Source organism: Macaca nemestrina, chromosome 13 (assembly GCF_043159975.1).
Source record: "Macaca nemestrina isolate mMacNem1 chromosome 13, mMacNem.hap1, whole genome shotgun sequence".
In the NCBI taxonomy this organism is placed as follows: Eukaryota; Metazoa; Chordata; class Mammalia; order Primates; family Cercopithecidae; genus Macaca; species Macaca nemestrina.
In genome coordinates, this window is record NC_092137.1 from 116099781 (window position 1) to 116112877 (window position 13097).

The 13097-nt window shown below is 39.1% G+C and overlaps 1 protein-coding gene across 2 annotated transcripts in view; it reads right to left on the minus strand.

The window, feature by feature from the left end:
- Positions 1 to 1341: 1341 nt before the first annotated feature.
- LOC105490131 (solute carrier family 9 member A2) overlaps positions 1342 to 13097 on the minus strand; it is a 90323-nt gene continuing 78567 nt past the window's right edge. For both annotated transcript variants that reach the window (XM_011755518.3, XM_011755517.3), the window contains 4 exons: positions 9552 to 9648; positions 7389 to 7520; positions 6152 to 6242; positions 1342 to 4542 (listed from right to left, as the gene is read on the minus strand). In XM_011755518.3, the coding sequence (XP_011753820.2) occupies positions 4172 to 4542; positions 6152 to 6242; positions 7389 to 7520; positions 9552 to 9648 (691 nt within the window). In that variant the 3' untranslated portion in view covers positions 1342 to 4171. The remainder of the gene's footprint in view (positions 4543 to 6151; positions 6243 to 7388; positions 7521 to 9551; positions 9649 to 13097) is intronic.

Consider the following 13097-nt stretch of genomic DNA (forward strand, 5'->3'; position numbering starts at 1 on the left):
TATGAAAACTGGGACGGTTCTGTTTTCACGTATGTACCATTTTCTCCATAAGTGATTAAAGGTTTACATGTGATTTTTTTTTTTTTTTTTTTTTTTTTTTGAGACGGAGTCTCGCTCTGTCGCCCAGGCTGGAGTGCAGTGGCCGGATCTCAGCTCACTGCAAGCTCTGCCTCCTGGGTTTATGGCATTCTCCTGCCTCAGCCTCCCCAGTAGTTGGGACTACAGGCGCCCGCCACCTCGCCCAGCTAGTTTTTTGTATTTTTTTAGTAGAGACGGGGTTTCACCGTGTTAGCCAGGATGGTCTCGATCTCCTGACCTCGTGATCCACCCGTCTCGGCCTCCCAAAGTGCTGGGATTACAGGCTTGAGCCACCGCGCCCAGCCACATGTGATTTAATATTTAAACTTTGGTGAGATTTTTCATAGAAACAAGGAAAAATTTCCTTTGTCCATGTACATATACAAAATTCGTTTGGTAAGCAAGGTTATCCTAACTGGATACAAACAGCTTCATCTAAATTAGAAATTTAGTCTCCAGTCATACTTATGAATCAACAGGAGCCAATAACATAAAAAAGGATAAAAATGTTTGAATTTTTAATTCAAGATGTTTTGTTCCAGAAATCAGAAAAATCACAGCCTCTGTGTCGGTATTCTGTCTGCTGGGCATCTCATGCAGTGACATTTCTGTACCCTCCAGTAGAAGAACAACAGATTCCCATACAACCTCTGCGCGTACTGAAAGGTCTTAGAATACATTCTGAGTCATCAACATAATCCATATGCTGTGTAGATTGAAAAGTGTGTAATAATCCATTCACAGTAGACAGGTTAACTCTACACCTAGAAAAACTCATTTCTTGACCATGCAATTAAGAGAACAAAGCTACAGTGTATTAGCTACACTTAGTAAGATATGACTTTATCTGAAAAGGTGCAGGAAGTTTAAAAAGAAAAAGGATCAAAAAATGATGTGCCAGCGTGACACTGAAGTGGTCTGCAAAGTCCCCATCTGCATATTTGACCTGCACACCCCCAGGGTGGCTGACCCGTCTGAGGGTGTCAGCTAGACACAGAGTGGATGACGCTGGGGGGATTCTAAAGGAAGGTGTCATCTGTCAGGGACGAGGAGCCATGGTTATGCCACGAAGCTGGTAACCAAACGGGGCTTCTGCTTTCCTTAGAAGGGGGGTGAAGAAAGGGTTGGTTAAAAAGTGGGATAAAAAGTAGCAGCGAGCCACACACTTTAACCTCGTGTGTGCCAGAGTGTTCTTTTTCAGATTGATGAGAGAATCAGCACGTGGTGGTCAAACCTCAGCAGATAATGCCAACAGCTGCTTCATCCGGACAAAGTGATCTCTTTAATCACATTTTTAAGAAGAAAGTACAGTGTGCACTTTGACAAAAATATTGCAGATTATAAAACACGACTTTTAACATAAACACAATTTGGGCAGTACAATAAATGCAAAACGTGCTGAGACTTGTACTAACTGTGTTTCTCTACAGTTTTTATATAAATCAATACCCTCACTGCCCAGGTAAAATAATACACCCCACCATAAAGCTGAGCAAAAGCTGAAAGAAATCTCTTCACAGACACTTTGTGAGCATACGCACAAAACACATGCTTTTAAAAGTATCAGACTTTGAAGCCAATTTCTAGTTTGCTCACTGACATAACTGTTCCCAACAGTCTCCCCTTAGCATTACATATAAAGTAATAAACCCCGACTTTTCACTTATAGGTGGTTCAAATCAAATTTTGTTACAACCAACACCGAAGACCTATCAAAAATCTACAGTCACATTGGAACTTTGGTTGGATCAAGTGTTGTTTGGACGAAGGAAGGGCTTTACTAAGGACTAGGGCTCTCTCTAGTACAGAAATTTAGATTGTGACAGTATTTAGATTATGAAAATATTTAGTCAATACTCTCCTTCATAATGACCAGCGACTAGAATTTAAGAGTTGCAAAAAGAAGAAAGTATAGAGAAAAAGCCAAAGTCAAATTTATTTTTATTGCCTTTGTCATTCAACAAACAAGAAAAAAACTGATAGTAATTAAGATTTAAGTTTTCCTTTATACATGGTCATCCAAATTCTATATGGATGAATTACTGAAAGCTGAATTTGGTCTACCTGCTTAACAAGAAGTGATGTAAACATTTTCATGTTTTCCCCTTCAGTTCCAGAAAGTTAAACTCTGTAAAATAGTTATAAACATAGGAAACCAGGAAAAATGAGGAAATTTATTCTTTAAGGTCACTTTCAATTTCTGTATTTCTTTTCAGATTTCATACTGTAGCTATTCTGAAAATTGATTTTTGGCATTCTCAAAAATCTACATCACATATCTTGATGAATCATGTTATAAAATTTTATGTCAGTTTTCATTTGTGTTAAGCAGAATAAATGTATTTATATATATAAATATTTTCATTTAAAATAGAGATTTTGGCACAAAGTCCTAAGCCTGTAGTTTTCAAATTGCATTCTATGCTACTTTCCCTGGATCAAGGAATTGTGCTCCTATGAACTTGTACCTTGTGTATGTAACCTTTGCTGTGTCTCATGCTTGACAATCCAGCAGTATTCTAAGACTTTAGAACATGAGAAAAAGGTGTAGATTTACTTCTCCTTGTTGGTGGAGGTGGTGAAGGGGTGGAAAACCACTTCTGAGGATTTTTGTCTTAAGATTTTCATGTTTCCCTCCTGATAATACAGTAGGCACTTGCATCCTTTGGGGTATCTTCAGTGGGAAATCAAAGGACTGTGTGAGTGGCTTCATTTACTTTCTACACTCAGAAATGCAGAGCGTGTTCCAGTCAAGTTTTAAAGAATTATTTAGAAGAAAGACAGGCCAATAAAATCTACAGTTAAGAGATAGAGAATCAAATACTAATCTTTAATGCTTATATTCCACTTCTTTTCTTTCTGCTGTACTTTTAAAAAGTACTCCAATGAGTATAATTCAATTTTATATGAAAATTCTGAGTTACTATATTATCGAATGCGGAGAGGTAACAAATTACAGACTAGTGCAAAACAGTAGGACTCCCACATTCTCCAAAGTGCTTCCCGAATAAAATTCAAAACTTGATATCTCACCAACTCAACTTGTTAAACTTTAGAATATTGTATCTATAAACTTTCTTCCTTGTCTGCTTGGAGCCTCTAACCTGGAGGCTCAAAATTCAAGCATCACTCTACAGAAAAATTCTGCTGAAGCAGGTGATCATAGATCGGCATAGATCACCTGCCTCCTCCTCCTACTATTGCACAACATAAAACCCACCAGCAAGTTGTAACCAGGTGCTGCCCTGTGCCCCCACTTGCCACATGGACCCTCATGGGTGGAACTTCATCAAAAGCTGCTCCCAAATCTGTCAGCACAATAAGCTGGTGGATACTTGGGCATCCTTTCTCTCTGCCCCATTTAAACAAGAAGAAGAAATGGAATTTTGATGTCACCCCCAAACACACAGTAGACAGAGGAACAAGTTAAAAAACAGACTCTCAGTAGTTCATAGGAGTCCTGGCACCTCCAATCTGCGCTCTGGGAGTCAGGCCATTCCTTCAGGATGATGTTCTGATTGTTTGCCCAGTTTGAGTCATCAGGTGTCTCTGCTTCCAGCTGTGCTCTTCACTTACCAGCTGCTCCATCGGGTCAGGACAGGGAAAAGCTTCCACCCTGAGCTTAGGAGTCACCCCCAAGCGCCATCCTTCTCCCCTGGGAAAGAAAGCTGTTCTCGATACTTTTAGTGCCATTCACTTAACGACTGATTACAGATATACATATTTTTTCATAAATAAAATCTGAAGCACATACGTAATATATTAAAATCTTCACCGACAAGGGTGTGTTAAAAATTTCAAGTTCTGTCATTCAAGTTCAATAAAGGCACACATTACCATTTTTTTTTTTTCAGGCCTGCAAATAATACAATTGCCACCTGTAAGTCACAAAAGGCATTTTGTGGGACTATTTTTTATTGGATTTTCCTTTTCTTCGGATTTGCCTCATTTATCCGTGGCATGAATCTATCGCCCCCCGGAAGTATTTAGATGCACAGAGAGTTTTCATGGATTCCACTGTTTTGTCGGGTTTCAGAGTAACAAAGCACAGCTGTGCTGGGTCAGACACTCACATCTGCTTTGGCTGCTTCTATTAAGGCTTCTCACTCCCGAATCTGGCTTTCCGGCTTCCAGGTTCCGATGCCCTCCAGACCAACCGTGGTGGTGGCTTGGGCGGGATGCATTCAGTCAAACTGTCTTCCCTCTCTGGGTCAAACTGGTCTTTAGAGAGAAGGGGCTGCTGTAGTAAGCCTGACGTCTGGGTGCCCTTTTCTCTGCTGTGAGGTGTTGGGGGGGTGCTGGGCTTCTCTCGGCCAGATTCAACATCTACCTCGTTCTTCCATTCCATTTTATAGGCCTGGGAGGATTTCTTGGAGAACTGTTCTGGCAAGAAGCGCCTGGCTCTGGGCTGCAAATTGAGCACGGTGGTCCCGGCATCTGTGTCTGAGTCACTGCTATTGCCATCTATCACGGAGCAAAAGACAAGGTGGGCAAGCATTTTAGAGAGAAGGCATTGCAAGAAACTTCAGTACCTTAGTGGGTCAGGCAACTGATATGTCCTGGGACTCTGGGGAGAGGGGAGGTTAGCGGGCTTGTGCTAATTTTAGGTGAGTGGCCTTGTGCATCTCACATAACCCCTGCGAGCACCCATGCCCACAAGTATATATTCATGCTAACTTTGAAGAGCTTACTGTGTGCCAGGCATTGTCTTAAGTCTTTTCAAATGCGTTAGCCCATTTTGTCTTCACAATCACCTACTTTACAGATGGGGTAACTAGGTTCAAGAGGTATCTGTAGGTGGTGGAGCTGGGATTCCAACCGAGCCCCTTTGGTAGTAGCAGCTGTGCTCATCTGCCCCACAGGGATGATCCCAGGAGGGCTCAGCCTGGCATCTGGCACACAGCAGGCGGTCTGATAATCACATGCTATGGAGAAGATTCTTGCCTTGATCTGGAACCTCAAACACGGCTTTGCTGATTTCCTTTACATGTCCACAAAAGGGCCAAAACCCTTGGCAAACAAAGGGAGGAGACAGCTTTGGAACCAGATTCAGGTGCTGGAGCGCTGTGGGTAAGGCAGTGAACAAAATGCTTGTCCAGGAGTTGACATTCTTGGGAACTGACAGCATGTTTGCTGGTGGGACCAAGGGCCACTGTTCTAAATATTCAGTGCTGCCTTGTCTTCCCCCGATTATTCTCGCCTCACCCTCCTTTACCACCAGCCATCATTTAGACTTCCCTCTTCACAGTTAATTAAGCAAGCCCCCCCACCAAAAAAAGAGGGGTAATGATTGTTCCATCCCACATTTAAAGAAAATTTTATTTTAGATTCTAGGGGTACATGTGCAGATTTGTTACATGGGTATATTGCATGGTGCTGAGGTTTGGGCTTCTAAAAATCCCATCACCCAAGTAGTGAACATAGTACCAACAGGTAATTTTTCAACCCTTGCCCCTTGCCCGGCTCCCTACCTCCCACCTTTTGAAATCCCTAGTGTTTATTGTTCCCGCCTTTGTGTCCTGTGTATCTAATGTTTAGCTCCCACTTGTAAGTGAAAATATATGGTATTTGGTTTTCTCTTTCTGCATGAAGTCCCTTAGACATCCCACATTTTAATAACATGAAATCCTAATATAGTTCTTCTGGGGTTCACAGACAATGTCTTCGGTGTCTACATAAAGATAACTATCACATTAAAAAGATATTAGACATTATAACAAAGCTTTATAGTTATAGCCAGAATAAATATATGGCTGCTTTCATGAAAATATATTGGAATTACTTTAAAATTTTAATTACTTAAACATTTGCAGAATTACAACTTTCTGTTTACCTGCCCTTGAACCCCATGGTGACAATATTTGCTGGAAAATAACTGATTGGATTCTTTAGAATCTGCACAGAATGCCTTTCCAAAACGTTGCAATGCAGAGTAAAATTCACCCAGTTATTATTTTAGATTTGCAAACTCTGGAACTCACGCTTAATGAAGAAAAATAATAGGAAAATTTGTCTAGTTTATAAACATTGGCAAATAAATTTAAAATTTTTCAGCTCCAACTATATTCATTACCTGCATTAAAAATAGTCTTCCTCTTTTGTAGCTTTTCTGGAAGCTTTGTATTTTTAGGTAAGGATAAATATCGGGAGGTTGAAGTGGAAGCCTGTAAAATATAAAATCGTACTTAAATGATACAAGTGCCACTTATTGTATATTAAAGATTAAAAATTGTATGGCAAAACTTCATGATAAAAACCAGAATTTTAATTCCTGATTCCAAAATTACTTTGTGGAGGGCTGTAACTGTTATAACTTGAAATAATTAAATCCCTTCCAAAATAGAATGGAGATCCCTACAAAGGGAAATAGAAATAAGTGGGAAATAAATTAGAAACACATATGAAAACCACTGGCTCTTCTCAAAGAAAAGCTACTGAAACATCTATGTATAAAAGTACTGCCAGAAAGACTTAGAACCTACACGTATGGGGAAGAAGATATGTTTACAAATATATATATGTAAGGTTTTTTTTTTACTTTAATAAATCTTTAAAATGATATTAATAGAACAAAAAGTATTACTACAGCTAATTTACTGGCATTTCAAGTACCGCAGTCACTAGTGTTTTAAATTAACTTTTAATTAACACTGCTACATTTTACACATAAAGTAACTCCTTGTTCACATATAACCATTTTGATTTCTGACAACCCAATATAGGATATTATTAAAAATAAGCCTCAATTCTTGCTACGTGAAGCCAATATATCATATTATTATTATTATTATTAAGACGGAGTCTCGCTCTGTCATCCAGGCTGGAGTGCAGTGGCGCGATCTCGGCTCACTGCAATCTCCACTTCGGTTCAAGCTATTCTTCTGTCTCAGTCTCCCAAGAAGCTGGGATTACAGGTGCATGCCACCATACCCAGCTAATGTTTTTTGTATTTTAGTAGAGATGGGGTTTCACCATGTTGCCCAGGCTGGTCTCAAACTCCTGAGCTCAGGCAATCCACCCACCTCGGCTTACCAAAGTGCTGCCATTACAGGCGTGAGCCACCACACCAGGCCCACAATATTGTTTTTAAATGGCTTTCCTCATTTATTGACAGTTCCCTGAACCAACTGCAATGCTGGCCACACTACCTGCGAACACTCACATCCCCCAGCCACCTGGCCTTCCTGCAGCTTCTCAGAGAACTGTCAACAGCCACTTGATTGGCAGAGCTGATGATGACCATCAGCTGATCAATGGAAGGGCTGTTGGCTCCACCCCTGGAAGTCTCCCAGAGGCACACACTCAGTTACCCTGTGTTCTCGTTTCAAGCTGCTGTCCTTCCTAATGCTTTCTCGCAAACTGTGCCGCCGGCGAATCAGAATCTCCTTGGCTTGTCTCTCATTTGTGTCGGCAGTCAGACTGTGTCTGTTGTAGGATAAAGTCTGAAATGAAACACATAGAGGACATTAAAAAAAAAAAACCTGATCATTTCCCCAGAAATTCCAAGACTTTACCACATTTCTTTGGATCTGCACCTCAGCTAAGCACTTACAACTTCTGTGCAGAGCAAAAAATTAAGAGTATAAAAATTAACAAACAGTTTTCAGATCTTCAAAGAATTTATATTTTCTTTTCATTTTGTGTTTTTTTTTTTTTTCTTTTTCTTTTTTAGAGTTGAGGTCTTGCTCTGTCACTCAGGCTGGAATGCAGTGGCGCTCATAGCTCACTGCAGCCTCCAACTCCTGGGCTCAGGCAACTCTCCCACCTCAGCCTTCCAAGTCGGTATTACAGGTATGTGCCACATAGTTCATCCTTCAATAAAAGTCAGATCATAAGGTTTGTTTTTCATTGAAAAGTGTGATTTTCATAAAGGAGAAAAATGATTGATTTCATCAAGTGCCGTGTCTACCTTGATGTCTCTTGTAGATATTTAGCCATCATTAACATCTGGAAATAAAATACAAGTCACCATGCTACAGCCTCTTTTGAATAGGAATTACTGACGTTAAAAACAAACCACTTTGAGCCACTTGGTGGTGCCATGCCCTTCTGACTAACTTCAGAACGTTCCCTTTTTTCAACTGGGTTGTCACATGAAGAGAGCTGGTGACACTCCTCACAATGATTACCTTCCAGTGTTTGAAAAATAAAATTCCTAAACCAGGGCTGTACATGGCATCCGCTTTTAGTTTTATAGGGTACATAAAAATGTGGTTCCTAAAATAAATCATAAATAATTAAATTCATTTCTGATAGAATAAACATGTACTTCTTGGGAATATCCCCATGTCCAGAAATATATTAGGTTCTATTGAGAGATGCAAACGTAACACAGAACAAAGCTTCATTCCTGCCTTGAGGAGATTACTATCTCATTGAGCATCTAAGGCTAACACAATTATACAAAATCATGGAAATAAGTGCTGCAACTACATGGTACCGTATAAGCTCCAAGTGCTATTCCATTTAACCACAGGATGGGAATAATATGGTGGCTGTTGGGGGAGCCTTAAAAACTGGAGGCTTTGGACCAGCTGACAGGAAGGTGTGAGATGCTCCCGGGGGATAGTGAGAAATCCACTTGGGCCAAAGTACAAAAACAGAACCTCTCACTCCCTGGGTGTTTCAGGGAGCAGATGGGTGAGGGAGATGTGGAAATACGGTTGGATAAAGTGGAACTTGGAAATAGAGTCCAAATTTTCAATGAATAGTTTAGCTTGGGAGCCACAACTATTGTTTTGTTTCATTTTAAATTAAAAGGTACTGTAGGAAAAAGGGTCAGGTAAGAGTCATGTGGATGGAATGGGGACACCCTGTGGGGAGACCAGCTAAGAAGCTGCTGAAACACCCCCACATGAGTGAGGAGGACTCCTGACAAGCCCAAGTGCCACTTCACCTCCCTGTGCCTCAATTTCTTTATCTGTGAAATGGCGACAACAGTAACACCTACCACTCATTGGAGGATTAAATGAGTTAACGCATGCAACACACTGAAATGGGGCTTGGAAAATTGAGGGCACTCTCTATTCCTTAGCTGTGTTGTTAGCAAATTATTAGAATAAGGTGCTAACAATGGAAACGAAGTGAAAGAAGTGACTCAGGAAAGAAGAAACTATAGCACTTTATAAACAACAAGGAGGGTGAGCTCCATTTTAAAAGTCTAAGCTATAAAACTATTTCTTTAAAACAAACAGCAATCAATTCATTTCTTTAAAATTAGTCTACATGTGCATTTCTTTATATCTAAGAGCACAGCAGCAGAACTCCCAGGGGACCCCAAGGCTTCAGCCATGGTGTCCAGGAGGATAGTAAGACCCTGAAGCAGGGTGGAGAGAAGCAGAAGGAGAGAAGATGCCCAGCATGGGACCTGCTGAGCCCAGTGTCATGGTGCAGTCTCCAATTACAGCGCAAAACCAGAAGGCGTCCTGTTAGCCAACGGTAAGTAAATATTTTGCTACATAAATTATTCTCACTCGCTGACGGATGTGATAGAGATTTCTTGATAGGAGTTCTCGAATTTCATCAGTTTCAGTAGATGTGGCCCTCCTTATTTTTTCTTCACGACAATCACTGTGAAAGTTTAGAAAAAGAATATTTTACCTTTCAACAAATATTAGAATCATTGATTTTCTTCCTTAGAGCCATAAGTATTTAAGACGAGTCTTCAGTTTTAAAAATAGCCCTTGGGGATTATTCAGTAACTTAAAATAATTCCAAATTCTGTAACTCTTATTTCAGTTTCAAAATCATTCATGGCACGTTTAACAATTCACAAGTTTTCAGAGTCTATTCATGTCATTATATTTTCAAGGAAGAAAAACTACAATGGCTTATAATGCTACATCACTTTATTATTTCTAACACTCCATAAATAAAGTAAAATAGAATAGTTTTCTCCAACAGAAACCTAATTGACTTCAATTTACCATTAAGTTTTCATATTTTAAAAACCTCATCATAAATATTTGCAAACACACCGTTTATAACATGTACGTATATCCAGTCAATCCTCATTTGTGGGTTCCATAATCATGAACTCACCTACTTGCTAGTATTGATTTATAAACCCAATATCAGAATTTCAGTATTTTTGCAGTTATTCACAGACATATGCAGAGTGACAAAAAATTTGAGTCATTTTACACACTTTCCCTGAAGATGTTGAACAAGGAGGCGTCTGCTTTCTTGTTTCCATAATGTCCTTCTCACAGTCTATTTAGCGCTATGATTATTTATATTTTTACATTATTTATTGGTGATTCTACTGCTTTAAATGGCCCCCAGGCATTGCCGAAGTGCTGTCTAGAGTTCCCAAGCACAAGAAGCCTGTGATGTGCCTTACAGAGAAAATGTGTTAAGTAAGCTTGGTCATACATGAGTTTATAGTGTTCTTGACCATGAATTCAATGTCAGTGAATTAGTGATGTATATTAAATAAGGTATCTGTAAACATAAACATACATAAAATAGGTTACATATCGATTGGCTGATGAAAATTTTGTGACCAGAGGCTCAAAGGAACCTAACGTTGTATGTCCCCATAGAAAAACGTTTCAGTATTTGCAGCCAGGTGCAGTGGCTCATGCCTGTAATCCCAGCACTTTGGGAGACCGATGAGGGGGGTGGATCACCTGAGGTTGGGAGTTCGAGACCAACCTGACCAACATGGCGAAACCCAGTCTCTACTAAAAATACAAAAATTAACCGGGTGTGGTGGTGGGCGCCTGTAATCCCAACTATTGAGGAGGCTGAGGCAGGAGAACCTCTTGAACCCGGGAGGCGGAGGTTGCAGTGAGCTGAGATCATACCATTGTACTCTAGCCTGGGTGACAGAGCAAGACTCTGCCTCAGAAAAAGAAAAAAAAAAGCTTTCAGTATTTGCGTATCAGTATTTGAGGCTACTTTATGGAATGTAACCACCGCAAAGAATGACCATTGGGACTGCATTTATATGTTTTTATTCTAACTCCTTCCAAAAAAGGGTTTGAGGCAGGCTACAAAAATATGTAGTACGAGAAAATAAAGAGAAAAGAAAAATCAAGAAAACAAATTAAAGCCAGGAAGGTTAATATGCATAAATGCAAGCCTTCTAGAAGAGGCACTGAGGACACAGAAATTAAAGAGCATAGTTTTCTTGTATTTTTCAATGCAAATTTAGCATTGCTGTGAACCAATCATGAAAGTAATTACTTGGGTACAAAACCTGGTGCACAGTGGGTAATGGATACACAGAGAGGAGCAAACAGAACTGATGCTTCAGCGGGACAGACTTCTCTAGAGTTGGATGATTCATTTTTGCCTCCTCTCAATTGCTCAGATGGTTTATGAGAAGCATTTTCTCAGGGAAAGGTGTTGTTGTTTAGACAGTTGTCCCACTTTCTAGTCAGGTTTTTTTTTTTTTTTTGATCATCAAAGTTAATTCACGGATTTTCAGAGTCGGAAGGAATATAAGAGGTCATTAAGTAACGATCTATCTTTTTGATATCTCATTTTCTTATATAATGTGCACACCAAATTCCTACCAAAATATTTTTGCATACATCTAGTGACAAGTGTACGACTACATCCCTGTTTATACTTAAACAATTTTTTATAAAATGTAATATAAACTACACGAATCTTATATGTTCAAGGAAGTGAACATACTTAGACAACCACTGCTCAAGTCAAGAAACAGAACATTCACTAGAATCCCAGAAACTACTTCATGTTCCTCCTACCAATCACTAATTCTCTCCCTCTTTGCCAACAGTAATAACTATTCTGACTTCTAATGTCATAGATTCATTGTGCCTGAACTTAAACCTTATATACATGAAACAGTATAATACGTAGTCTTTTGCATTTAGCTTCTGTTCCTGAGCATTATGCTGAAGATTCATTTATGTTATTGCATATGGCTATAATGCATTCAGTTTCACTGCTGTATAATATTCCATGGTATAAGTATACCACAGTTCATCTGTTTTGTTGTTGATGTATAGTTGGCTAAATTCCAATTTTTGGATATTGCAAACAATGCTTCTATGAATATTCACATGCATGTTTTTTAGAACACACATGATTATTTGCCATTTGCATATCCTGTGTTATCAAGTGTCTGAACAAGTTCCTTGTCCATTGTTCTATAGGATTGTCTTTTTTCCCGTAGCCCTTTGTCAGTTATGTGAGGCAAGTATCTTCTCCCAGTCTGTGATTTGCCTTTTCACCTCTTTAAGGATGTATTGGGCTAAACAAAATCTCATGATTTTAATACAGTTCAGTATATCAATCTTTTTCTTTATAGCTTGTGCTTTTTGGAGCTTGTTTAAAAAAAGTAATTTCCTATCACAACATTAAGGTATGTTCCTACAGAATCTTCAAAAGCTTTATTGTTTCACTTCTCACATTCAGATCTACAGTATACCTTGACTTGATAGTGTGAGGCAGTGGTTAATTTCATTTTATTTTCATATGAATACCTAATTGATCAGAACCATTTATTCAAGGCATCTTTTCTCCCCCACTGCTTATTCTGTAAACTTTGTCATTAATCAGATTTCCATATATTGGTGGGTCTGTTCTGAACTATTTTGTTCCACTGGCTTGCTTATCTGTCCTGTTCCAATATCATATTGTCTTAATCATGTAACTTTATATGAAGTCCTGTTATCTAATAATGTAAACCTTCCAAGTCTGTACATCTTCAAAATTGTCTTGACTTTTTGTATTTCCATTAAAACTTTAGGACCAACTGATCTAAACATACACACACACACACACACACACACACACACACACACACACACACCCTGGGATTTTGAATGACATGTCATTGAATCCAAATATCAGCTTGAGGAAAATTTAAAATTGAACAATATTGAGTATTTCTTTTCTTCTAGTAATATTGTCTTTAATGTATCTGTTTTGCACTCAATATGTAGCTTTCTGTATTTTTCTCTTTTTCTTTATTTTGGTTATTTCCTTATTACCTATTTTCTAATTAAGCATTTCTCTCATTAACTCTGTCTAATCTGCTG